At 47.8% G+C, this 26,952-nt stretch overlaps 1 protein-coding gene across 12 annotated transcripts in view; it reads right to left on the bottom strand.

The window, feature by feature from the left end:
- Nucleotides 1-11,511: 11,511 nt before the first annotated feature.
- The window catches only part of LOC138520856 (complement decay-accelerating factor-like), a 623,694-nt gene continuing 608,253 nt past the window's right edge, over nt 11,512-26,952 (bottom strand). For 8 of the 12 annotated variants that reach the window (XM_069633257.1, XM_069633256.1, XM_069633258.1 and 5 more), the window contains one exon: nt 12,920-12,955. Coding sequence is in view for 2 of the 12 variants with exons in the window: in XM_069633259.1 (XP_069489360.1) it covers nt 12,949-12,955 (7 nt within the window). In the remaining 10 variants the exon portion in view is untranslated. Of the gene's footprint in view, nt 12,956-26,952 lie in introns of all 12 variants that reach the window. The other 4 variants (XM_069633259.1, XM_069633263.1, XM_069633265.1 and 1 more) reach the window with 1 other exon arrangement.

Genomic DNA, 26,952 nt, shown 5'->3' with positions numbered 1-26,952 from the left:
CAAGGTCACGCTGTGAAAAGATGGAAGGAGAGGGCATAGTAGAGGGAGGATGTGGAATAGGAGTAAGGGAGAAGGAGAGTAAAGCATGATCGGAGAGATAGATAGGAAGAGTAGAGACAGGGGAAGAGGGGTAGGAAGAGTTGAAGATGAGGCCTAGAGTGGAGCTAGAAGAATGAGTAGGAGAAGAAGGAAGAGGGGAAAGGAGGTAGGAGTCAAGGATGGAGAAAAGGGGTGAGGAATGAGGGGGAGAAGGGAGGTGAAGATTAAAGTTGCTGAGTACAGTTAGAGGAGATGGGGAGGGAGAGATGAGTGAAAGGCGGTGATCGAGGTCTTCATAGAAGGAGGTAAGAGGGCCAGGGGGTCGATAGATGATTAGAAAGGAGATGGGGTGAGGAGAGGAGAAAGATTTGTAAAGAAATTCGAAGGAAGGAAAAGAAGAAAGAGATGGTGAGGAGGTAGAGGAGAGGTATTTAGGGTGGAAGAGGAGGCCAATACCTCCGCCACGGCCAGTAGCACGAGAGATATGGGAGAAGGAGGACGAGGAGGTGGTTAGAGAAGCGGGGACAGTAGTGTTGTGGCGGGGATCCAGGTTTCCGTTAGACATAGGAAATGAAGGTTGAGACGAAAGAACATGTCTAAAACAGCTGCGGTCTTGTTGCAGATGGATCTGGCGTTCCAGAGAGCAATGTTCATGAGGCTCGAGGGATGAGCAGTGGGGGGGGGTAAAGCAGAATAGGACGGTGAGAGAGGGTAGGTGTAGGACATGAAGTGTGGGGGAGGGGATTGAAGAGGGAACTGGGCATGAGGAGGAGGGAAAAGGAGAGTAGGAGAAAAAGGGGAAGTTGGGGTGAGGGAAAGAGGGGGCAAGGGAAGTGAGGGTGGTGATAAAGAGTTTTGACAGAGTGCATAACAGAGGGATCAGGAGAGACAAGGAGCTGAGATGATCCACCGCTGTTGAGTCTTATGTTGGTGAGAACAGGGACCAAAGTAGCAGATCCTAGCTGAGCCGCGCTGGTGTATGAGTGGGAGGAGGCTCAGCCGCAGAGGCAGTTTGGTAGGTAGTAGGCAGAGAGTCAGGGTGTGCAAGATCACGAGCAGGCAGCGAGAATTGGTTGAGCCCAAGCTGGGAAGGAGGTGGGAAGAGGCTCAGCTGCAGAGACTGTATGGCAGGTGGCAGGCAAGGAAGGGTAGGGCAAGAGCTGGAGTAGTTGCGCGTGCCAGGTTGAACCCGGTAGGATCGGGTAGAGGTCCGGCAGCAGGGTCTGTGTGCAAGGGGAAGGCAGGAGCTAGGCAGGGCAGGATTTGGGGCTGTGAATGTGGTTTTGAATGATCACGCTTTGATGAGGAAGCGGGAGGAGGCCCAGCAGCAGGGACTGTGCGGCAAGTGGATGGCAAGTGTTTGGCAAGTCGGCAGGTTGCCAACTGGTTGTAAGTGCCCAATGGTTGGCAAGGTTGGAAGGTGGTTGGCAAGGTCCTCATCAACGCGGCTGAACCCGCACCGATGAGGAAGTGGGAGGAGGCCCAGCAGCAGTATCAGTACGGCAGGTGGCAGGCACGGAGCCGGGCAGGGCCCGAACAGGAGCCCTTGGCCGAACCCACGCCAATGAGGAAGCGGGAGGAGGTCCAGCAGCTGTCCCAACTCAGGACCATAGTGGTGGAGAGGGTCGATGGGAGTCTTAGTCCGTGGAGGAGGGCAGGAAGCTTTACCGCAGACCCGCGCCGATGAGGAAGTGGGAGGAGGCCCAGCAGCAGTATCAGTACGGCGGGTGGCAGGCACGGAGTTGGGCAGGGCCCGAACAGGAGCCCTGGGCCGAACCCACGCCGATGAGGAAGCGGGAGGAGGTCCAGCAGCTGGCCCAACCCAGGACCAGGGTGGTGGAGAGGGTCGATGGGCGTCTCATTCTGTGGAGGAGGGCAGGAAGCTTTACCGCAGTCCAAAGCGCCGCCGGCATGGCTGTGGGCAGCGGCCCAGCCGAGGAGTCAAGACAGGAGTGGGGCACAAGAAGCAGCGGCTCCTGCCATTGCAAGTTGGAGGCCCTGCGCCGCAGAGGAGGGCCGGAAGACCCAGCCGTCAGGAGAGCATAAGCAGGCAGCTGAGCGGGAGGAGGCCGCACCGGGGGGCCAAGCTGGGAATAGCCGACGTGGGACCTGCAATGGCGCTGACGTGGGCAGAGGCTCTGTCGCAAGGCAGCCGAAGAGTAAAGACTGGACCGGGGTGTAGGATGCAGCAGCACCTGCCTTTGCCAGATGGAAGCTCCGAGCAATCAAGCCTGGACCGGGGTGAGGGAAGCAGTGGCTCCCGCCACAGAGAGATGGAAGCCCTGAGCAGCATTTTATGGGCTGGTGACCCCCTCTTCCATCTAGTGGTCACTACCTGGCACTTTCTGCTGCCTTTACAACTGGCTCTGGGCACTTCAACCCTCCTTGGAACCTCTTGCACTTACACCTTTCTCTGTCCCTCTCTGCACTTGCATGATCCAAATGTTCACAAGGCCTAGTAGGAACGCTATTATATTTGTATTTTACTCAGCACTGTTATCACATTCCATTGTCTTCATGCTCACTTGCTTCTTTCCCTTTGACCTGTGGGGGCTTTGAAATAAAATGTCTTGATGTATAACCACCTTACAAATGCCCAATAAAATAAAACATAAATAAACCCATCTTAAAAGCAGAATGAGTTCAACATTGCTTAAACGACAGGAGAGCTCTAAAATTCTACTTGGACAGATAACAGAGTTCAGTAACATCTCTTGCCTTTTTGTACTTTGTTTTTCATGGATGAAAAAAAGACTGAAGGGCAAAGCCTGTTGTGGGGCAAGGGATGGTGGGGCCAGAGCCCCCTTTGAGCTCGCCCTCGCCTAAAAATCAAAGAATTACTAGATTTTTGGTGCTACAAAAGAATGCTCCAGTCGCATCCCACAGGCCGAAATGTGTCAAAAGTATGGAGGAAAGCAAACTTTGGATGAGGAGTACAGTGGTCACTAGGGTGAGAAACATGACACACCAGTGTTTTGCATCTGTATCGACCAGTTTCAAAGGGCATGTTATCTTATTACACTACTTCACACATCACATTGATATTTGGCAAACGTTTAAGAAACAGATCTTGATTTAAGTTTAAAATATTTATTAAAACACATTCTAATTTTCTAAATCATGGGATGTTATTCACAGATCATAAGTTGTAATAGACTTTAGAACCTCCTCCCAGTCAACACCAGACTCGCCTGCTCACTTCATGAAGGGGCTCAAGACCCTCCTCTTTAAGGAATGGCTCCTCTATAACACTTAGGACACATCCCCTCCACTCCCCACCTTAATTGAGACTTGTACAATTTCTTGGCCGTTTCCTCCCCTTCACGATTATTACTCCCTCGCTATCAAATGGCCACCCTGCTCCCATTTGTTAGTTCTCTTCTCCGCTGTATTGATCTCTTGCTATCTGCTACCCTTGCCTTCTACTTACACTAGGACTTGTAAAATGCTCAGTTACTTCCTGAATTTAGGTCTGTGCTCAATAAATACCCTTATAAAAATAATTACTTGTGATGGTCTTTGGATATCCAATATGTTATGTTGTTCCTAGGTTCAAGAAACTATACTATTCAATGTGGGTTTAGAAATGGTCATCAATAGACTTTCATTTTCCTGATATTTTGTCAAAGATTTTTTTGTTTACTTTTTACTTGTGTTTTGGATACAAGCCAGCTGTTTCCTGACAATGCCGTAGTCATGTAATAAGTACTTTAATCATAATTCTACACATTATGTCGCAAATTCTCAGCTTCCCAACAGACTTTTGCTGTAACACAAATTGGGTTATTTATTTAAAAAAATATTTTATTCTTATTGCACATTTTACCAAAGGAGATGCTTTGCTTCCACATCAGAGGACATTTCCGTATTGATATCTGGTGACCAATGTATTAGAGTACAAACAAATCTTGACATTAATAGCTACTTGAATGATTTTTCCATATTCATGCAGGCTGCACCCAACTTAATCTCCAAAAGGACTCTATAGACCATTATGAACATCGCTCGAACCATCTTGGACTGTGGCCACATCAAAATTGTCTCTGCCTTAGAGTCAGAGACAAAAACCTGCTCATGGAACAGGAGGTGCACAACCATCTCCCCTGTAATGTGGAGACTATATGAAAACCCCCACCCTCGCCTTCCACAGTGTCATACTCTTCCCTGTACAGTTAAAGCGCCACAATAAAATATATTCTTTTACTTGTGCCAATGACATGGGATGAACCAATTACTGCAGATTACCCTTTAAATGAACAAGTTACTTACCTTATCTGGTAACGTTCTTTCGATGGGATGTTCCTCCGACGTATTCCACATCTATGACAGGTAATGACCATAGCTGTGCTGCTTCGGAATTTTTTTCGGCTTAGGCGTCCTGCATCGATGACGTCAATACGTTGTCCCTCGAGGTCCTCTGTCGAGGGTCGACGTCACCGGATGTTATATCTAGGACGCACGGCACCCGTAGCCTCAGTTGTAGTTTTTTCCCAGAACGTGTGGCACCAATCTCCTGCCAGTATGACTGCAGAAAGCCTTGTGGAAACGTAAGCTGCAATCGCATAAGACATTCTGTAGAGGGGCAGGCTGGAACGTTCGATGTGGAATACATCGGAGGAACATCCCATTGAAAGAACGTTACCAGATAAGGTAAGTAACTTGTTCTTCGAGGGGATTGTGTCCTCCAACGTATTCCACATCTATGACAGACTCCCAAAGCAGTACCAACGTATGGAGGTGGGAAAAAGAATTTCCAATTTCATCAATTTAGAATGCCCAATCAAATTGCTGAATAGAGGACTGCCTTACCAAAGGCCAAATCCTGCCCATGGATAGAGTCCAAGGAATAATGTCTCACAAACGTATGGACAAAGGCCCATGTGGCTGCTTCACAAATATTGCGAATCGGAACACCCCTCTGAAGGGCAGTGGAGGCAGCCATACCCCTAGTAGAGTGAGCCCATAAGCCTACTGGAGGGTCCTTTCCCGCCAAACGGTAACACTCAGAGATCGTCAAAATGATCCATGTGGACAAAGTCTGCTTGGAAACAGCCTGACCTAAACGTCTTCCAGCATAACGAACAAAGAGCTGATCGTCCACTCTGACCCGGGACATCTGTGAGCGATAGAAACTCAAAGCTCTCCTAGGATCTAACCTGTGGAGCCTCTCCTCTTCCTTATCAGGATGTGGAGGAGGATAAAACACCGAAAGAATTACCTTCTGGTTCAAATAGAATTCCGACACAACCTTCGGAAGAAAAGAAGGCTGCACCCTAAGGACAGCCCTGTCTTTATGGAACACAGTGAATGGTGGTTTGGCGGGAAGTGCCTGCAACTCACACTCACTCACTCTGCGTGCAGAAGTAACCACAACTAAAAATACAGTTTTAAAGGACAACAGTCGCAATGGACAAGAATGCAATGGCTCAAACGGAGCTCCCATTAGAAACTTTAAAAACAAATTCAAATTCCATCCCGGCACCTGGAAAGGCGACCGTGGAAACACATTAGTTAGCCCTTTTAGAAACTGAGAAATCAAGGGATCTTAAAATAAGAACATTCCTCAGACGAGCGCTTAAATATGGACATCGCCGCCAGGTAACCCTTAATGGTACCCACTTGCAGGCCCTTGTGCGCTAAAGAAAGCAAAAAAGACAAGACCAAAGGAATGGAACATTGGAAAGGATCCAAATTCTGTACCCTGCACCAGTCGCAGAACTTTCTCCAATGGCAACGGTACAGGGATTCCGTTGCGGGCCGCCTGGCCAAAAGCAACACCTCTATCACATCTTCAGGGAGGTCCCAATCCTTATAACGCAACCTTTCAGATACCAAGCATGAAGGCTGAGGGACTTGACCTCTGGATGGAGAACCCGAACCCCCACCCATGAGAGCAGATCATCTCGGTAGGGAAGACGGCGTGGAGGGCAGATGGACATGTCAAGAAGGTCCGGGTACCGCGCTCTCCTGGCCCATGCCGGAGCAATGAGGGTCATCTGGGAACCGAACCTCTGTAACCTCCGCAACACCTGCGGAATGCGGGGACAGGAGGAAACGCGTACAGCAGTGGGAAGGACCACTCCACTACGAACGCGTCCCCTAAGGCTCCTCTTGGAGGAAATTCCTGCAAGCAGAATCTTTCGCACTTCCGGTTAACACTGGTGGCGAAGAGATCCACCTGTGGGGTGCCCCAAAGGGCAAAGATCTCCAAAAGACCTTCCTGAGCCAGCTCCCACTCGTGTGAGACCGTGCTCTACCTGCTCAGAGCATCCGCCGCCACGTTTTCGTCTCTGGCCAGATGAACTGCCGCAATTGAAATTTCCTGCTGAATTGCCCAGAACCTGAGCTGCATCGCCTCCCTGCACAACGGGAGTGACCCTGCCCCCCCCCTTTTTTTTTGAGGTAGTGCATGGCCACTGTATTGTCTGTCATAATCATGACATTCTTCCCCCGCACAGATGGCAGAAAAGCCTTCAGGGCTAGCCTGACGGCCCTCAGCTCTAACAAATTGATGTGGAGTCTGGACTCTGACGGAGACCAATGGCTGCTGGCTGTCAACTCGTTGGCATGAGCTCCCCAACCCGTGAGGGATGCATCCATCCCGATCGCCACCTCCACCACAGAAGATCCTAGGCGACCGAGGGTGGAATCTGAACAGGATCCGACATCCTGCCGGAGAACTGCGACCACTGCATCTTGAGAGCCCACTGCAGAGATCTCATCCGCAGCCTAGCCTCTGGCACCAGGAAAATGCCGGATGCCATGAGGCCGAGCAATCGCAAGAACTCAAACGCCGGGAGACTCTGGGCATGTTGAAATTTGTCCACCATCTGCAGAATGTTATGAGCCATCACCTGGGGAGGAGAACACAACCCCAGGGAAGTTTCGAACACTGCTCCAATGTACTGGAACCGCTGGCTAGGTGTCAAATGGGACTTCTTTAAATTGAGGGAGAAGCCCAGCCTGTGAAGGGAGTGGAAGGTGATGGACAGGTGATCCAGGGCTTGCTCAGGAGAATGTGCCCTGAACAACCAATCGTCAGGGTAGGGGTAGACGTGAATCCCCCCTTTCCTGAGATACACTGCCAACACCACCATCAGCTTGGTGAAGACCCTCGGGGCGGAGGTCAATCCGAATGGCAGGACCCGAAACTGAAAATGCGAGTCGCCAACCGCGAACCTCAGGTACTTCCTGTGCTTTGGTTGAATCGGCACATTAAAGTAAGCCTCCTTGAGGTAGAGAGACACCAACCAATCCTGAAGTTGAAGGGCCTGGAGGACTTGAGAAAAAGTTACCATCTTGAACTTATCCTTCCTGAGGAGCTTGTTCAGCCAACGCAAGTCCATGATGGGTCTCAATCCCCCGTCATTTTTCGGGATAAAAAAATAAGGGGAATACCATCCCTTGTTCCTCTCTGCTACAAGCGCCAGTTCTATGGCGCCTTTCTCCAGCAGGGATAGGATTTCCTGCGCAAGAAGCGGATCTGGACTCTTCAAAGAGAGCTTCCCCGGTGGATTGTCGTGAGGCTTCTGCCGAAAGGGGAGACAGTAGCCGTGGGTTATGATCTCCAGAACCCACACATCTGAAGTAATGGCACGCCATTCTCCAAGATGCTGTGCAAGGCTGCCCCAAACCGGCGAACCATGGGACAAGGCCTCATGACTGAGCGGACGCGGCTGCGGCAGTGCCTGAGGGCAAAGAGGCAAATGCCCGAGCGGATTTGGCACCTCAAGTACCTTGCTTTCCACCTCTGGTACTCCTACGGTGGCCCCTTTGACTGGCAGCTCCTCTCGATCTACCAAAGGAAGAGAAGTACCGAAAGGAACCTCCCCTCCATTGCTGTCCCCTAGGACAGAAAGGCAGAGGTTGACGTACTGCAGCGCCCAAAGACTTTGCTGCAGCTTTGGAGGTCTGCAACCTCTCAAGGCTCTCGTCAGCCTTGCTGCCAAACAGATGGACACCATCAAAGGGCATGTTGAGAAACCGGGATTGCACATCAGGAGCAAACATCGACTTTCGCAACCACGCAAATCTGTATATCCCGGTGCTCACAGCCATGGACCGACTGACACAGTCTGCCGTGTCCAAACCCGACTGAACGGCTTCACACATGGCATCCTTGCCGTCCTGCACGAGGGCTATAAAACCATCCCGTTCCTCCCCTTCGGGAATATGCTCAGCAGCCAAGATGCACAATTCCACAGAGTGCGAGTGAATCTTGCCAAGGCACAAACGGAGATGGCTGCTTTCAAAGCCATACCCCCAGATGAAAATACCTTCTTCGCCCAACCATCAAAGCGCTTATGGTCCCTATCAGGAGGGATGGTAGGGTACGCAGCCTGCTTTGCGGGGGCCGTAGCCACCTGCACCACCAAACTCTCCGGAGTAGGGTGCGTTGACAAGTAGCAGGGGTCACCACTGGCTGAACAGTAGTTTTTCGGAAGCGACTTATTCACTGCCGGGAGACTCTCCGGAGCAGTCCAAGCAGCCCCCACCCTTCTTTGCAAAGCCATATGAAATGGAAACACCGGGTCAGTGGGTGGACCTTGGTCCAGGATACCTGTCAGATCATCCTGAAGAAAATCATCAGGTGGAGCAGACCACCCTAAGTATTCCGTCACCCTCGACATGAGGCTCCTATATGAGGATTCGGCATGCGTACCAGGCTCAGGCCCTCCAAAGTCCACCTCCGGAGAGGTATCAAGACCACTGGTGTCACATCAGACCCTTCTTCCACCTCCGCAATATCATCCAAAGGTTGGAATAAATCCAATCTGGGTGGAGGAACAGAGAAGGGCTCAAAAACAGGACTCACGGACTTACTGAGAGCCTTCCTCAGAGTTTCCACAGCCCTCCAGGGCACCTCTGGCAAATCCTCCACAAACGGCGTCGAGGGCGCTGATGCAATCGGCTTCGATGTTGACCAAGGCGCCGATGACTTCCACAACTTCTTTGAGGCTGAAGCCCTGAGAGTGTCCTTCGACGGCCTTGGCGCTGATGCCTTCTTGGAAGGCTTCACAGGTTCCGACGGCGTCGAGGACCGGGACCTGGATCTGGCACGGCTATGGCGATCAACCTTGTCCGATCGGGACCTCGATGGCTCCCGATGATCGCGCTGACTGCCCGAGCCCCAATGCGTGCGAGTAGTGGCCCTAGCCCGTTCCTTGCTGGCTTCCCTCGAAGGCACGGACAGAACATTGCCTTGCGATTCGAAAATCGCCATCATCTGCTGGCGGAATGCCTCCCATTCGGCCGGCGACGAATACTTGGTAGGACAAGTCAACAGCCTTCTGGCGGAGTCCTCCGACGATGACGGGGAAGGCGACCGATGCCGGCGCTTCCGCAAATGCCTAGAAGAGGCAGAGGAATGGCAGGAACCACTCAGAGAGCGAAACCCCCTGGACTTACGCCGACGCGGAGAGTCGCCCCTCGAGTCGTCGGTCGAAAGCCCAGCGGATTTCGACTTATGGGGCTTAGACACCCTACCTACCGTTAATTTCTTCTTACGTTCCCGCAAGGCTTTTGATGTCAAGGACTGGCATTCATCGCAGTCCCTGGCATGGCTTTCACCGAGGCACCAGAGGCAGACGTCGTGCAGGTCGATGATGGACATCTTCGAACTGCAGTCCCGACATTTTTTAAAGCCCGACTTCGGGGTAGAAGACGACGAAGACATCGCCTTCGAAGTAGAAGACTTTCGAAATATGAAAACCGAGCGCGCTGAAATTCCGAGCAAACATGTTTGCAGAAAAAACTGAACTGAGGCTACGGGCGCCGTGCGTTCTATATATAACATCCAGTGACATCGACACTCGACCGAGGCCCCCGAGGGCCAACGTATCGACATCATCGACGCAGGACGCCTACGGTGAAAACATTTCCAAAGCAGCACAGCTGTGGTCATTACCTGTCATAGATGTGGAATATGTCAGAGGACACAATCCCTTCGAAAGCTCTTATCTAGACAGTCTTATCCTCATAACTATACTGCTGCAATGCCCTTTATCCAGGGGAGAAAAATTACCTATCAACCTCCAAAAAACCCAACACTAAAAAGCAAGTCTCATCTCCGGTCTCTCTGCACTGATGGTGCTCTGCTGGCTACCTGTAAGGAGAAGGCCTCCATTTTAGAAACTGTGCATGACCCAAATTATATAGCAAGGTTCATCTTTGGTCTACATCCCCTCAACCGTATCACCTCGCACCAAAGGCCCCCCCGCTAGATACCTATAATGGGAATATCTCCATTTCAGCCCGTGTGCATAGCCCACAAGGTTTTGCCTGGCCACAGAACCTCTCCAAGATCTTCTAGCACAATATTGCAACAACACGTAATATTAGCTTAGAACAACATGCTTAACAATTACAAGGCTTCCAACACTAGTTTTGGATGCAGAAACCTCCAAACTCTGGAACCCCCCTACCTCCACCCTCAAGATTTGAGAAAGACAAACCTTGTTTATACTGTGTATGACCTAGAATGAGCAACAGCGTACTACTGGAGCCACATCTCAGTCATCAACCCTGAACCAAGTCAACCATGGAACTATGAATGGCCTCACCACCATGTCAAATGGTGGTCCTCCAGAAGACCTTTCAGTCAAATCATCACCATATATGAACTTTCCTGAAGACCCACATGCACCCCGGTCTCGTCATCAGAGCTGGCTGATGAAGCCCATCACTGAAGCCTTTTTATATTTGTTGACCTTTGACAATAAAAATAGGGATAAACATCACCCAGACCATGCCCACCAGATGCATTGTGGTGCTAATTATATCTACATGCATGACAGATGGTTGCTAACCATTACAGGCCTAGGATTTGAGTAAACATGTTCATTTAAAATATGTGTCTATAAATGTGGATTGCAGCTTTGTAAGAGGAACTGGCAGTAATAACCTTAAATTTCTATTGTGAGGCTGTTTGAGGTAGGACATGCTAGAATTATTTTTAACCAAATCACAGCAAAGCCAAGACACTAAGAGGTCACATCCTTTGTGAAGAGTAATCACCTCTAGCAATGGCTCTGGTATGGCGATGTTGCCATAACGCTGATGCTTAGAACAATTTTCTAGCTTTAATATAAAGACATTGTCCCAAAAAAATATTCCCACAGGGATGGAAGCTTCTGCCCTAAAAGCCTTATTGCTTTGTAAGTGACCACAGTCCTTGCATAAAACTAATAAATATTGTGTTTCATTCCCACCATTAAATGTAGTCGAGAATGTAACCCAAGTTAAATACACAAAAATGAGTAAAGACCATATTTGTCTTTAGCAAAATCAAAATGAATGACTAAATCATGCATATTTTAGGAGGAAAGCAGAGTGGTGTAATCCTTAATAAATCATCAGTGCTGGAAAGCTCACTTCTTGGCAGTCATATTCCATCGTCATGTGTTCATGTAGAGGCTGTAAGGTAGACTTTGTATTCATAAGCATATTCTAAAGTAAACACAGAATGTCTGGTACTCTCGGGTAGTCCCCTTTTATTCTTGTGCAATGCCAATGAAAGAATGACTCTTAGATATATGTTTTAATTTTGATGTAAATATGTTGTCATCACACAAACACTTCTTTACACATGTAGGCTTCAGTGCAAGAGACTACAGGGAAATTCTGACTGCAGGAGGTAACGGTAGCTAACAGGAACATATATTTGTACATACAACTGGTTAAACTGCAGAGAGGACCAGCTGTAAAGAAACAGTAGGTTCTCAGCGGAGATATAAGAAGGCTACCAAACACACCTTGAAGGACAGGCCAACATCCCAGCTAGACAATAGGGGTACTTTTCTTGTTATCATCCTTGTGAGCTGGATGACAAACGTTGGTCTGATGATATTGGCTGGATGCGTGCCAGAGGTCTTCATTCCGCTGGTCACCAATAAATCTTTTATGGTTGTGGACCTTATATGTAAGTGTACTTTACAGTTGTAGTGCTTCAATGTTGACCCTTCCTCTAGTGGGCACTAAACTTCCTTTTTTCTTTTAATGTTGCTCTCGTGGTACATGCATTAAAATTGACCAATTGGTCAGATAACAAACTAAGTGTACTGCCCAACGCCTTTGAAAGGTGCAGAGTGCAGTTGGTAGGACTTTCAAGTGCATCAATGAAAACGCCTACTCCACCCTCTTTTAGAGTTTGTGTATTTTTTGTGGAATACAGCCCTGAGGCTCTCATTCTCACAAAATGGGTGTATATATGGTGTGACGAAGCACACCAACTAGTTGACCTTTGGCATATGACAGGCTAGACACTTCATATTTCATCTCTTGGGAATCAGACATTTATCAACTTTGCACATGCTACAGGTTCCACCATTACATGTTCTTCATTTACAGGGCAACTGAGACATGGAGGCTGGATTTCTGACAATCCCACAGCATAGGATGTGACGGAAAGAAAAAAGAAAGTTTTCGCTTAAGGCACTGGATTTGAACACTTAGCCACACAAACTGCTCAAGTATGGAGAATTGAGTGCAGGCAAGAGAGCATGCAGTCCCTTTAACTAATATTGCTATGTGTGCCGCTGGCATTGATCAGTCAATTGTCCTTATTCTCGGGCACTTCATTTTCTTATCAATTGCTTGTCAATTGAAGGTACTCGCAACAAAGCAAGTGTTGGACATCTTATTTTCGTGCTGTGTCTTACTTTGTCTTCCTTGCAAGGTCAACATTTCCATGCTTTGCAGTGAGGCTCTTCAGAAGCATTTTATTTACAGTTAAATAACTTGAAGGATCACCACAGTGGTTCTTCGCAGGACGGTCAGCAAGTCTTTGAAAATGCATTCATTTTCATAATTGAAAATTTCTTAAATCCATTGGTGTCTTCAGTTTTCATCTACCGAAAAAAGTAGGGAGAACTGCTGCACGTTTTATTTTTTTTACTTTGGATCATTCTGTTACTTCCTGGAAGAAGAAAATACATGTTACAACTCTTTTGCTCACTTTTAGACAAAAGAAACTAAGGCAATTGAAAAATGGTGACTGCATATATAATTAGATTCACCTTAAACATTGCTCTGTGGAATCTGGACATAGTTGTTTAATAAAATTAAGATATCCGGGAGCCATAAACAGTACATTTCACAGCCCTAATAGGTAACAACTAATGAAAGAAGGGACTAGAACAATGTCCAAATATGAGTGGCTACAAATAGGGTACAGGTCAATACAGGAGGGTGAAAGAGACCGCCCCCAGGTTGCAAGTCATGGATGAAGGGCTGAATTCAAATTATATTTAAATCTCTGAATTGGCGGAAACATATTGAGCTGTGTCTTGAAGAGATTTCTGCACCACCTTAAATCACTTTGTTTGCGGATAGAATTGATTTGAGCCAGTTAAAACTACCTATTTGTTCGAATCAGGTTGACTAAATTTGAATCGAATTAAAGACCTAATCGCAGAATAAAATCAAGTAAAATAAAAATAAAATACAAAAATAAAAGTGAGTAAATTAAGTGAAAACATCAAAAGCTTGCTGGAACAAATCTATAGGCGTTCTTATCTATTTAAGCCCCTTGCTTTATCAGTTTTTCAATAATTTCACATTGTCTTCATACCATTTTGTGTTTCAGCTGCAAAGGGTTGGAGTCATTTTAGGCGATTGGCTGTGGCACTCCCAATGGATGTTAATGAGATTGCTCGGTAAGCAGGCTAACCCCCATGGCACAAGCAACCGCTCCAAGCAATCTCACAGCTGCTTGTGCCTGCCTAGCCATCGTCCCACCCTCTCCCTGCTTCCCACCCAACTTACAAGTAGGTGTTGTGGCACTTCAACCCTCTCCTTTCATGGGCAACCGGCTATCAAGAAAATGGAAGACCGGCTCTGCGCGGAGTCTCGCTTCCATTTGCATGGTAGCTATGTTGCATGAATGTTTCTTTGAAACAATGGATTGCATATGCTTGCCATGTCCTGTTTTGTCAAAGAAATGTATTGCTATTAGCATCTCGAGATATTGCCCATGGGTACTAATAGCCATAATCATGTGTTTCAAGGGGTAAAGGCCCTCCCGACCCGTATAGATTTAAACTGGATTCAAGCAAGATCCCTCATCCATAGAGTAAAGGGTAGGGCACAAGAAAGGGGAGTCCACCTGCGCACCGCAGTTTGTAATTCAAGAGATAATATGAAAGACATGCAACGAGTTGCATGGACAAGGGTGACACCACCCAGAGTGACTCTGAAATCGTAGCACACAGGTAGCCAATGCTAACTTGTGCTGGTCATAAAATAGTACAATGGATCAAAGTAAAAATTGGATAGAACATATAGTGCTGATGTGGATTTATTGTGTGTTCAGCAACATGTGTTTTGACCCTCACAGGGTCCTTATCAAGGCGAATAATAATAATATCCAAGGGGATGAGTTGTAGGGAAACAATGTATCTGGACTGTTGTCAGTGGGTGAATGCCGGAGAATGCAGAGACCTGATGGGTGCCAGCAGTGCAAGTAAGAGTAATCTGTCTGACCAAATGATCAATTGCAATAACAAAGCTGTTAGTCAGAGTGTGTAGTTGGGACCCTCAATGGGCTGGTGGGTCCAATATTTCAAGTCGGGTGACTCTGGGATATGCAGATAATTGCGGTGGTGTTCCGCGGACAACGGCGGGCAGAGTTATGCATCCACTTGCCTTTCTGCGACGTAAATCCACAAGTAGTCCTAGGACACTAGTTCTCCAGATCTTCAAATTGGTGCTAGATGTAGCGTAGGCTTTTTCAATCTAAAAGCTTTGAAAACGGTAATTCCTTTTTTACCCCTAAGACTTGGAGTCCCCTGGACAAATCCCGTTATGTTAATGTTAAAGGACATTTGTTGTGAATACTCGACTACTGCAATGCTACTCTTTTAGCTGAGCCCAAATATCACCTCAGGAGACTCCAAAATCTGCAAAACTCAGAAGCTCGGTTAGTTGCCGGCCTGCCTAAATATGCTCACATTTCCCTGGTATTGAACCAATTTCATTGGCTACTGATCGAGAGTGGGGTTAAGTTCAAGGCTTTGTGCCTTGTCCATCGAGCTGTATATGAGGGTGGGGCTTACAATCTCTGCAAGAAGATTGTTCCCTACAATCTGGCTAGAGATCTTCGTTCATCTAACCAACAGCTTTATGGTTCCATGGATTAAGAAGGCCACGGTTGGTGGAAGGGCCTTTTCTGTGGCGGGACCCTCCCTTTGGAATTCTCTCTCTGTGGCGATTAGACTACTGGATGACCATTTCCAATTTCAAAAAGCCCTCAAAACATTTCTCTACCCTAAATAGTTGGTACTGATTTCTTGATGTTGTTTTTCACCTACACTTGCCTTTCTGCCTCTTGAGGTCTTCCTCTCTCAGAGCCAAGATACCTTCTGGTGGTAGCGCACTATACAAAACAAGGAGGAATCGTGCAAAAATAGTCTCAACTTGTCCAGTCACCTTTGGCTACCTTTTTGTTTAGCGCAAAAGCAGTGTCCAAGACAGGTGATCAGTGTTCCTTGTTGTGACCAATTCCTTTTCCAGCTGTGCCTGTTCCTCATCGATTAGACTTGGTAATGCTAGGATGTTGTGGTTTTGATCTCAGTCTGCTGAGGAAAACCATGCTCAATAATCCAGCACATGAAAATCCCATCAGGATATTTCGCCGGCTATTGTTGCTGAAGACATTACCCATTTATCCTCCTCCGCAAGAAATAAAAGCTTGAAAACATTGTGGCTAAAAAGAGTATTCTGTACTGTGACAAAGCCTGCCTGGCTCTTAGCACAGAGGACAGGGTGTGTTGCCAAATGTTAGGTAATGCAGGGCCTGGGGCAGTGTGAAGATGATCCCAGGTCCAACCCAACCACCCAGGCAACATGGCATGGATTTGTCAACTAAGCTGGTACTGTCCCTTTAAGGAGACAACATACACTGAATGTATCAAGAGAGCATGACAAATTGTTGGCCAACCGCCCACCATCTTCAAAGTAAGACTGACGTAATGGTAAGATAAAGTGAAATCTTAATGCTATCCATGGAATTTTTTGGTTAAGCTTTGCTGCACCGAACACAGAGAGCAAGTGCTAACAAGCATGTTCATGCACTGGCTTTGCCTGACTTATTACAAAGCCACAATGTGCAGCACTTGGCTCATACGTGGCTGTCCATCCTTGTGCGCGGAACTTGGCAATGGTTTGAAATACAGAGTAAAGCAGGGGAAGAGCTCCCAGAGAAGTGGAAAATCTGCACACTGCTAAAGTGTCAAAGTGCAAAAAGGCGCACACCTGAACAAGGGCACTGCACAGTGGAGGGGCCAGGCTATTATAAAAGGAGAATCAATTGCTAGAATGGTGTAGGAGTTTGGGGAGAATAGAGGAGCAATGCAGGAGCATTTTGGAGATAGAATGATCTGAAGAAGATAGAGAGGCTGTAACGAGAAAGGCGGAGAATGGAGGAGCCCAGGTGAGAGGAGGGAGAAAAGACATGAGAAAGGACGGTGGAACGGAGGAGGATGAAAGTTGGGAGATGATGGTGGTGACTGCAGAGAAACTAACAACTGAGAAGGAGGATGAAACATAGGAGAACAATGAGAAGGTTACGAAAGAGCGGAAAGACCAAAGTGGAGGACAAGGTTGAGAGAAGGAAGCCGAGAAGTGAGGAATAAAAAGGATAGGAGGTAGAATGAAACCTCAAGAGAAACTAGGTGACTAGGGTGAGGGGTCAGAAATGTGAGGCGGACAACTTTGTGAAGGTTTTTCAAAAGATGCTATTTTATTAGCTCAAAAGGTCGGATAAACGCCTCACTATTCTTACCAGGATGAGGATTTCCCTGCCTAAAATAAACCACAGGAAACACTCTAACAAAGGATCTCTGTCCCTTAAACGTATACATCCAGGAACCCAATAAGGTAATACATGGCAGTTTATAGACAACAACAAAAAATAACAGTTACGTTCATAACATGACAACAGTCTGTCCTTATAATCTAGGTGAATTCTCCTTCCCCAGATTGAAGCAGGACTCTGTTCCAAGATTCTAAAAAGAAATTAGGAAATCCTGGTTTGTAACAAAGTTCTAACACAGTTCTTTGTGACCTCAACTTAACAACCAAATGTTCCAACACTCCAGTGGATCAACAAAGTTTCTTTCTCTTCCTCTTCTAATAGTAAGAGTCAAAGCAATGTTCTTCACATAAACAAAGAATATTTCCTTAGTTCATCGGTATTAACAAACTGTCTTTGTCGGGATGCTTTTTGCAACAACCTATTATTTCTGAAGATATATAACACTTCAGCAGCAGTTTTATACAGTTCTTGCTTCAGCAAGGAAGGTTTGTCAGGACAATGTGTTACAACACTTCATCAACTTCTACCTGGTTTACTTCCATGCCAGGCCTACTTCAATCACACCTTGGTTACTACTACACCAGCCCTACTACTTCAAAGTTAGCTGTTCGGGTATACTCCCCTGCCTGAACAGTAATTTACATACAACAAGTGCCTCTGTGGTTAAGATCAGCTTACAAAAGCTTTGCAGTGTTTGTTACTATACAAAAAAGCTTTAAGCAATTCTTCAGGGAAGGCAAAATTCACATTGGTGCTTTTTAGTACTATTTTGTACTTTCCAAAACCTCTACAATGTATGCTTCTCTCCTTCTGAACAACATTTTCCAGAAGGGTAGGCTTCTTGCCACTCTTGTTTCCCCACTGCTTTATTTACCAAACATAGACAAGGATATGGTTTTATTCTGCTTCTGACTTGGTTTTGGCAATGTGGGTTTATACCAGCTTTTGTCATGCACTTCTTAAAATATAGGCAATAAGCTGTACAACTTCTGGAACTTTCATTTGTCTCCTACTGACTTTGGCAATATCTGCTAGTTTTAAATTGCCTTGATTTTACTTTCTTTTTGGCTTAGGTAATGGTTGTCTGCATTAGGTTCTGGGGAGTATCGTGTTGCTGGTTTCTAAATAAAGTCACAAGCTTAAATACACTGGGCCTCATTAAGACCCTGGCGCTAAGGGGTTAACGGCGCTGTAAAAAGGCTGGAGTGCCGTTAACCCCTTAGCGCCTAATTACGAGGTCCCTTTGCGGCTCCCGATCTTAACAGCTGGTCTGGACCAGCCGTTAAAGTAGGGACCCACAAAGGGACCTTGAAGGTAATTACGGTACCGCAATGTGCGGTACCGTAATTACCGCCTTCCCCATTCCCATTGAGCCCTATGGGGCAAAAATGGGAATGGGGAAGGGCCAATGGTGCACGGGGAATTACCGCCCCACCAACCTTGGAATGGGGTGGTAATTCCCCATTGCACCATGGTGCTAATAGCGCCATTGGTTACCGCCGGTGTTGTAATGAGGGCCACAGTGTGATAAACCGGATGGTATTCTCCCACCGACTCCCTCAGGATCTTCCATTCAGGTGGCCAGGCAAGGGCCATCACTTTTGGATCACGACCCTGTGGGTGGACAAGCGAGGAAGGATCACCTGAGGGTCACGAGGGATTGGGAGTAGGCTACCTGAGGGTGAGACATGGTATTCCCCCAGTCCAAAAACCACCATACCTACTCTCCCTCATCCTTTATGGGGTGTTAGGGAGAATTCTCTGTTTAGGCTGAATTTCCCAACCTAGTGAGTCCCCCAGCAGCTTTGCTGGATTTCTGGAGTTTGTTTTTTCTCATCCTGCCAAGAGTGAGACTTTTTTCCTCCCACTCTTGGACATGATTTGTGGTATTTCTTTGAATGTTAATGTGTTCTATGGGCTGTGGGGTCTTTTACTCCATAGGGTCTCATGTGTTTTGCTATGTGTGTTACACAGCAACCTCTGTGCCGTAACACTGGGTTGTCCTAGGTGACCCCCACCATAGACTCCATACCCTGGGACTGACTACTGTCTCCAAGGGCATGTAAAGTCACCATTGGCCTTACTAGACCTAAATTTACTAACAGAACCAGTACAAACCATCCTATTGTGGACGTACTGGTAGGGTTAATTCGATTACCCCTGGGTCTGTTGTTCGAGGGGGCACTGTCCTGTCCCCCCTCGTCGAGTTTTGGCTTGTGGCAGTGGATACTACTTTTTATATTCGTCCGCGAGTATATTCCTAAGGGATTTTCCCATTGTTCGAGGCGAATACTTTTTCACGTTAGTCTCTAACATACCGCCGGTTTATTTGTCTTAAATAAATCCACCGGTTGGTATTTTCTGCCAGAACTCGGTTTTTTAAAATGTCGTATGTGTTCGCCTCTGTAACTCCGAACCAAAGGTTGAGCCCTTTGTTCCACTTTTGGCGGGCTTCTGCACAGAAGCCCTCCAGAGTGGTGCCATTCTGTCTGGGTACCACAGGGTGTGTGGGAGGGGATTTAGGCACCCTGGACTGAGTTGCCTTGCCAACTCAAGTTGCACTCTGGTGTGATTGGCCCAAGTGGTGAGCCGCCCCGCTCACCACTTAGCATGTTTGATTGACAGCTAGGCTGAATGAATGGGGGTTTTCTGCATAAAAGCAGGGCTTTTGGGACTGGAACTTCAGAAGTCGCCACAGGACCTAAGAATCCGACGAGGGTAAAGCTGAGCCGACCTACAACGACGACACCTCCGGTGGAGCCCTGCTGAACCGACTCACCACTTCCCAACAACAGAGGAGATCTCCCTGCTGGAGAGTCTTCTTCCCATGACTGGTGGGAACAACCAGTCCCTTGCTTTTTCTTCACTTCCAGGACGTCTAGTGGTCGAATTGCCCGTGCTGAGCACCCCGGCAACCGGATAGCCACTAACCACTGTACCGTGACCAAAAGGTGGTGCCTTGTGACGGAGCAGTCCGCGGCTGGTCTCTTTCCTGGTGGTGCAACGATCTTCAACTTTTCCTCGACGACGAGATCCTCTCATCTTCTGGCAAAGCCCCGACTTGCATCCACCACCAGGAACAACTGCCCCCGCCGGAGCTGTCTCTCCACTTTTAAGGTAGTGTCCGCCTGGCTTCCTTTGAAACGGTTAGCGTGAGGTGTCTAAATCCGTACCTTTCCCTTCGGTCGCCTCCAAACCTTCTTAACTTTTGTTCTAAAACTGGGCCGACCTTTCTGTGACATTTTGCTACAAAGACTTGAAGTGCATTTCCACTGTGGTATCTTTTGGAACATATCGCCTTGCCTCTCTCTCCGAGTGGGCCTGGCCTCTGAACTTTAACCTACAGCAGATCCTGCCTTACTTGCCTTGCATTTGTTTCGTAAAAGAGTTGGTACTGAGTTGGTTTCATACCCTGCCTTTTTCTCTCCCGTTCTTATGAATATTAGAGTGCCATCTAGGTGAAAGCACTCACCTCTGTCTGCAAATAAGTGGTGCCATTGAACCTAGACTTGTCGAAATATTGTAGGGGATTGATATATACTTATAGTAACTGTGATTGAAGTTGTTTGCCATATTAGTGCCAGTGTGTTTTTTTCGTAGATGTGTTTTTAAATAAATAATGATATATCTTTACACCCAAGCTCTGATCAGCGTCTGCTTGTTCTACTGTGTAAATTGCCCTATCTTGTATACTCCAAATACTGCCTAACTCGTCTTGAGAGAAGACTGACTGCTCAGCCACAGCTGCCAGGTAAATCTGGGTGGTGCAGACTGCTACCAATTGGGTTTACTGCTAACTCCTGTAGACTTAAACTTTTTGCAGTGGTCCCAGAGGGAACTGCACAGGTTTCTACCTAACATGGGGTATCTCCAGTCTCACCTCATCTCCCCCTCCCCAGTTCCACCAAACACTAAGATGAGGAAATAGTAAGGATTGCCCATAGGAATAACATGGGGAAAGTATGGGAAACCTAGCATAGAAAGAACTCAAGTTGTCCCACTAATAGAGCCAGGCAGGGTCAGGCATTCAACAGTTACCATTCACACCTGACTCCACTTGACTGGTCTTTTCACAATATAAGGTGTGGCCGGACACAGGTGTATGAGTGAGTAGGAGAGCCAGCAGGAAAAAGAGTTGGGAGGAGAGTGAAGCCGCTAGTATTATCCAGGACCAGAGACCGGGATGCCCTAGACGCTGAGGAACTGCCATGCAAAAGGGCAAATGCGTGGTGAGGGAGCCATGTCTCCAAGGAGCACAGAAGGGTCTGTACATGAGAGTCGAGAGACGTTCTGGTGCCCCACAGGACCGGTTTATGTGAATGCTCTTTCCACTGGGCAGTTGAGTCAGCCCAGGAGTGTCCAAGGGGCAGGTGGAGAGACCCTGACCTCAAAACAGAGCCGGAGTGAAACAGCGGTGCAGAAGTCAGCCTGGTGAGTCGGAAAGCTTTACTGAGCCGGGTTGTGAAGAGCGCGTTACAAGATAACGCCATAGAACGCATAAGGAAGTGGATCGCGTTTGAATGGCCGTTCATTGAAGCTGATGGGAAAATCTCAGACAAAGATACAAGTAACAGTGTAACTGATTAAGCGCGAGACTCCCGCGTGAGTGCTGGTCTATGAAACAAGAGGAATGAAAGGGGGCCAGAATCCCGTGGAGAAGGTGAAAGTGGCACAAAGGAAAGGGCAGTATAAAAGAATGTACAAATGACCAGAAGGGGGCCGGAAGGCTGTGCAAAAAGGTGCAAGAGGCACGAAAAGGAAAGGCCAATATAACAAGGGTGCAAGAGACCCAAAAAGAAAGAAACACGCATAACAGTGTGCAAAAGCATAAAAGAAGCATGCAAGGGGCACAAGCAAGCTAAGGAAGAAAGGTCAGTGCAAGTGTGCACGGAAAAGGTGAATAAACATAGGAAATTGGTGCAGGAAGCACCTGAAGTTATGAAGTGCATAAGGAAGTTAAAGTAACAAAGCAATAGTGGAAAACGGTCAAAGTGGTCATGCTGAGGAAAAGTAAAAAAGCCAAGCGTTTTTGAAAGCCTCTGATTCTACACAAGAGGATGATATGCAGGAAAAGATGGTACATGTAAAAAGGCACAACCTGACTAGATGCTTTGTGTTGTGAAAGCTGGAAGAGGCCTGAACTTGGGGAAGGACCCCTGTGGGGCCTATTGAAGAAACGGACTGTGTTTTGCATTTAAAGCTGAAAGTGAACCAGTTGAAGCTTGGGGAAGGGAATCCCAAGGAACTCAAAGACATTAGAAGTGTATGAATTCACCATAAGGGTCCTGTGGAGAAGGTCGTACGAACAGCCCTGGCGAGTGATCCCCTCTTTGTGACATTGACCAAATTGCACCTGGTGAGAAGACCACCTGAAACCACTATTTTTGTTGAACTACTATTTTCCTTTTCAAGAACCTCACTATCACATTTTTGTAGAGCCTGAGGGCAATCATAGGTTTAAACACAGGCAGACTTTTAACATCCGTCAAGGGAACCATCGTTTTAGAGTTAGTGCCAGCCAGGTATTACACCACCCCAGTAATCGCAGTAAATAAAGGTTTTTAAATGAATACTTTTGAGTCTGTGGGCCTCATTACGAGTCTGCCGGTCCAGGAACTACTGTACCGGTAAGCTTGCTGGTACCGTAGTTCGTGGACCGGCGGACTACGAGTTGTGCTTGCGGGTGCCTTTCTGCGCACACAGGCACCTGCAAGCACAACACGTCGGATGCACCGGCACCATTCACGAATAGTGCGGCTGCATCCGGCTTCCCCATTCCCATTGAGCCTTTTGGCTCGTTAGCAGCACGTAAGCAAAACAAAACCCGGGTGCCTAGTACAATATCAGACTACTATCCATTTTCCCCAATTAGTGTACCATCTCTCATCAGCCAAGCCTTCAACCAAGGCTTCTCCTTTGTACTTGCATATTGTTCTCTTCTCCGGAACGTTAAGAGAAGTTAAGGTACATCGTTATCTTCGCCTGAGGCTTATGAATAAGCCTTGTTTTCTGGTCTTGCATCACATGTCAGGAGACCACGATTTTGTCCATATTTAGCACTATTGGATTCAATTTTTCCTGGCTGTCATTATCCACTTCGGCCTCTGGAGACTCGGTTGCTCCATCTGTTATGCTTTTCGGGCATCTTTACTCGTCAACACTTGGCATCCACAAATGTTCTCTCATTTAATTAATCTAAGAGAAATATGTCCTGCGTATATCGCTTACCCTAGTTGACTTCCCTTGTGCCCTGCACTAGCTTCTCGCTGTGGCATCCTTGATCTCTACCCAACAGCTATTCTTTGTTTGTGCACAATTCTGTACTTCCAGCCTCTGTCAGGTCTAAAGCTCTGGCCTTTCTCCTTCAAGTGTTTTACTTACTATTATTGAAGCCAACATCCATCTTTTCAATATGGGTGCTTTACCTGTGGTATGTTTTCTACTGCAGCAAGCTTCTATGTGACTCGTCTACCTTGCGCTTCTGCGTATATACATTCACTTCTCATCTGGTTACTTATCTTCTTTACATATATACATGGTTTCTTCTCACTCGTACATAGGTTTACTTTGTTTGTTCAGTTACATCTTCTTTCTTTGTATTTTCTTATCTTTTCAATCCGTCATTGTCTCTTCTCCTTATGACATCACTTTGCTCTTGTCAGGTTTTCTTTGCAGCTCTTTGACATTCAGTGGTACCTGAAAATCTTGTGCTACCACTTCAGTGTGTGGGTACATTCGGTAAGGTTGTCCAAGTGCATATCGTCTCTCATACACTCGATGCAGTATTGGGATAAATGGTGTTATGCACAGTGCCTTTGGGTTCTTTATCCAGTATGACGGAGGTGAGGGGGCGGGTTCTTCTAGTGACGTATATGTCTGCTTCTCTACATTGCCCCCTCTGGGCGAGTCTTCAAATAGCTCTCTTCCGCAATTTTCTTCATCTTTCTACAGAAAGACATCTTTGGGATCCATATCTTAGTCAGCCCCCCCTCAGGTCACCTGCATTCGTGATGTGTTCATCCATACTCCAAGTCATATGGCAGCACTCCCCAGTCGGTTGACAGAATACCCAAGGCCTTACATAGTTCTAATGATCCTTTGGGTAGTAAAACTTTGTTCCTGGGGGTGCCAGAGGACCGTCTTTCAGGTGCTCACGGGTGGTATTTCGGTCTGTGTGTGTTCATCTGCCAAATCATTTACATCTATCATTATCTTCATTCCAATTGCTTTCTTGGCTGTCTTCTTGCACTGTCCTATGAATGTTCTTATAAGTCAGAATCCCAGCAAAACAAACGCTAGTATTGCTCGCAATAGTTTGAAGGCATTTGCCATCCAGGTTGGAACCCATGAAAACCGGGACGAATACCAATCATCTTCTTTGACCTTGTCTACTTCATCTACCATCTTCATATGTAAGGTTGACAGCATCTTTATGGCTTCTGTCAGGGTTCCATTTTCTTCAACCCCGGGCAGGTACCAATGTACACCAAGAAGGCCACATTCAAATGGATGGTGTCCTCCAACGTATTCCACATCTTTGACATGTAATGTCCACAGCAGTGCTGCTTTGGAAATTTGTCAGCAGAGGGCGCCCTGCGTCGATGGTGTTGGGTCGATGTCCTTCATAGGCCTCCGTCGAGGGTGATGTCATCGGAAGTTATAAGTAGGACGCACGGCACCCGTAGCCTCAGTTCCGTTTTTTCCACAAACGTGTTTGCTTCCAGAACTCGGGCTTTAAGAAGTGCAGGGACTGTAAGTCCAAGATGTCCATCATGGACCTGCACCGTATCTGCTTATGGTGTCTGGGCGAGAGCCACGACACCATAGACTGCTTGAAATGCCAGTCGCTGACTGCCAAGGCCTTGCGGCAGCGTAAGGGGAAGTTGCAAGTAGGTAAATCTACTGGTCTGTCCACCGAAGACTCGAGGGGTGACTCTCCCCGTCGGAGGGAGTCCAGGGGATCTCAGTGCCGGAGTGGTTTGTGCCACTCCTCCGCATTGAGGACTCTCCCAAAAGCGGCGTCACCGGTCGCCTTCCATGTCCTCGTCAGATGATGGCTCCGCAAGGAAAGTGGCTTGCCCCACTAAATCCTCGACCTCCGTAGGAGTGGGAGGCATTCAGGGAGAAAATGCCCCACCTGTGCCTTCGGTTGAAGCTGGCGGGGATCGGTCTCGGTCTGACGCTTGCGTGCCTTCGGGCCCGGGTGGTCGGCGAAATAAACATCGGGAACCGTCGAGGTCCCGTTCGCACAAGGCTCCGGGTGATCATCTGTGACGTGCCAGGTCCAGGTTGCGGTCTTTGTCCATGGCGAAATCTGGTAAGGTGTTGAGGAAGGCGTCGACGCAGTCAGCGACGGGCCCATCGAGTGCAGCTGTCGGGCCTTGCCCTCGATCAGGCCCTCTAAGATCTCGGCGCCATTGTCGACGTCGAAGCCGTTGGCGCCCTCGATGCCATAGGGGCCTACAGGTCTGAATCTGCCTGTGGAGGGCCCTAGAGCTGTGGATCCTCTGAGAAGGCTCTGTCCAAGTCTGAGGCCTGCTCTTGATTCCAGGTCCATTCCTGTTCCAAGGAAGGAGTTCTATCATTCTCTGCAAAATATCGATGAGGATGAAGACGGGTCTGATGTTGAGTTTGAGCCTTTTGACGCTCCGGGGGACACTCCTAAAGCTCCGGACATGGTCTTTTCGGAGGACAGTCAGTTGGAAGATCTGCGTCAGTCCTTACATGATGCCAGTGGCCTGGACACGTCTCCCGAGAATGAAGTTTGACAGGCCAGAGCCTTGGGCTCATGCTGAATCTCCTATAGGAGGTTGATGTCCAGGGTTACGGAGTACCTGGGGTGGTCTGGGCCTCCAGTTGAATTCGATCTGGATGACCCGACAGACATTTTAGATCAGGGTCCATCCACTGACCCAGTGCTGCCTTTTCACATGGCATTACAGAAGTGGGTGGCTACGGCTTAGACTGCCCCGGAGTCTCTTCCGACGGTCAACAAGTCATTGACTAAGAAATACCACCCATCTAGTAGCAACCTCAGCTACCTATTCACTCATCCCACTCCTGAGACTTTTGTGGTTTGGCGGCCACAGCCACCTCAAGGCAGGCGGCGTACCCTACCATCCCTCCAGATAGGGACGACAAGCGCTCCGATGGATGGGCACGCAAGGTATTCTCGGCTGGGAGTATGGCCCTTAAATCGGCCAACTCCACCTGTGCCTTGGGCAAGTTTTCGCATCCTCTGTGGAATTGCGTCTCTTTAGCGGCTGAGCATATTCCAGAGGGGGAAGAAAGGGATGGGTTCCTTGCTATTGTGCAGGATGGCAAGGATGCCATATGTAAATCCCTTCAGTCCGGGTTGGACACGGCAGATAGTGTTAGCCGGTCCATGTCTGCGAGCACAGTGATACGCAGGTTTGCGTGGTTGTGGAAGTCGGGGTTTGCACCGGACGAGCAGAACTGTCCTCTTAACATGCCCTTTGACAGCTCTCATTTGTTTGGCAGCAAGGCTGACAAGAGCCTTGAGAGATTGCAGACCTCCAAAGCAGCTGCTAAATCTTTGGGCGTAGCTGTGCGTCAACCTCTGCCTTTTCGTCCTAGTGGAGGGGTTAATTTCATTACTACTCCTCCTTTGTTAGAGCAAGGGGGGCAGCCGGTCAGAGGGGCTTCCGTAAGTGTCCACGCGGTGGACAGGGATGTGGTGCCAAAGCCGCTCAAGCAGCTGCCTCTTTGCCTTCAGGCGCTGCCGCAGCCGCTCCGAAACAGCTTTGAGGCCCGGACTCATTGTTCTCCTGTTGGGGGCAGACTGTCTCAGCATCTAGAAGAATGGCAAGCCATTACTTCAGATGCGTTGGTTATGGAAACGATTGCCCACGGCTACTTCCTAACTTTCCTAAATCTGCCTCAAGACAATCCACCGGGGAAACTCTCTTTGAAGATTCCGGATCCACTCCTTGTGCAGGAAATCTTGACCCTGCTGGAGAAAGGCGCTATAGAATTGGTGCCTGTGGCAGAGAGGAACAAGGGCTGGTATTCCCCATATTTTTGGATTCTCAAGAAAGAGGACTGAGACCCATCTTGGATTTGCGTCGCTTGAACAAGTT

The sequence above is a fragment of the Ambystoma mexicanum genome, chromosome 13 (genome assembly GCF_040938575.1).
Source record: "Ambystoma mexicanum isolate Mex_15411 chromosome 13, UKY_AmexF1_1, whole genome shotgun sequence".
NCBI classification, from domain to species: Eukaryota; Metazoa; Chordata; class Amphibia; order Caudata; family Ambystomatidae; genus Ambystoma; species Ambystoma mexicanum.
This window is presented reverse-complemented; position numbering and strand designations above follow the sequence as displayed.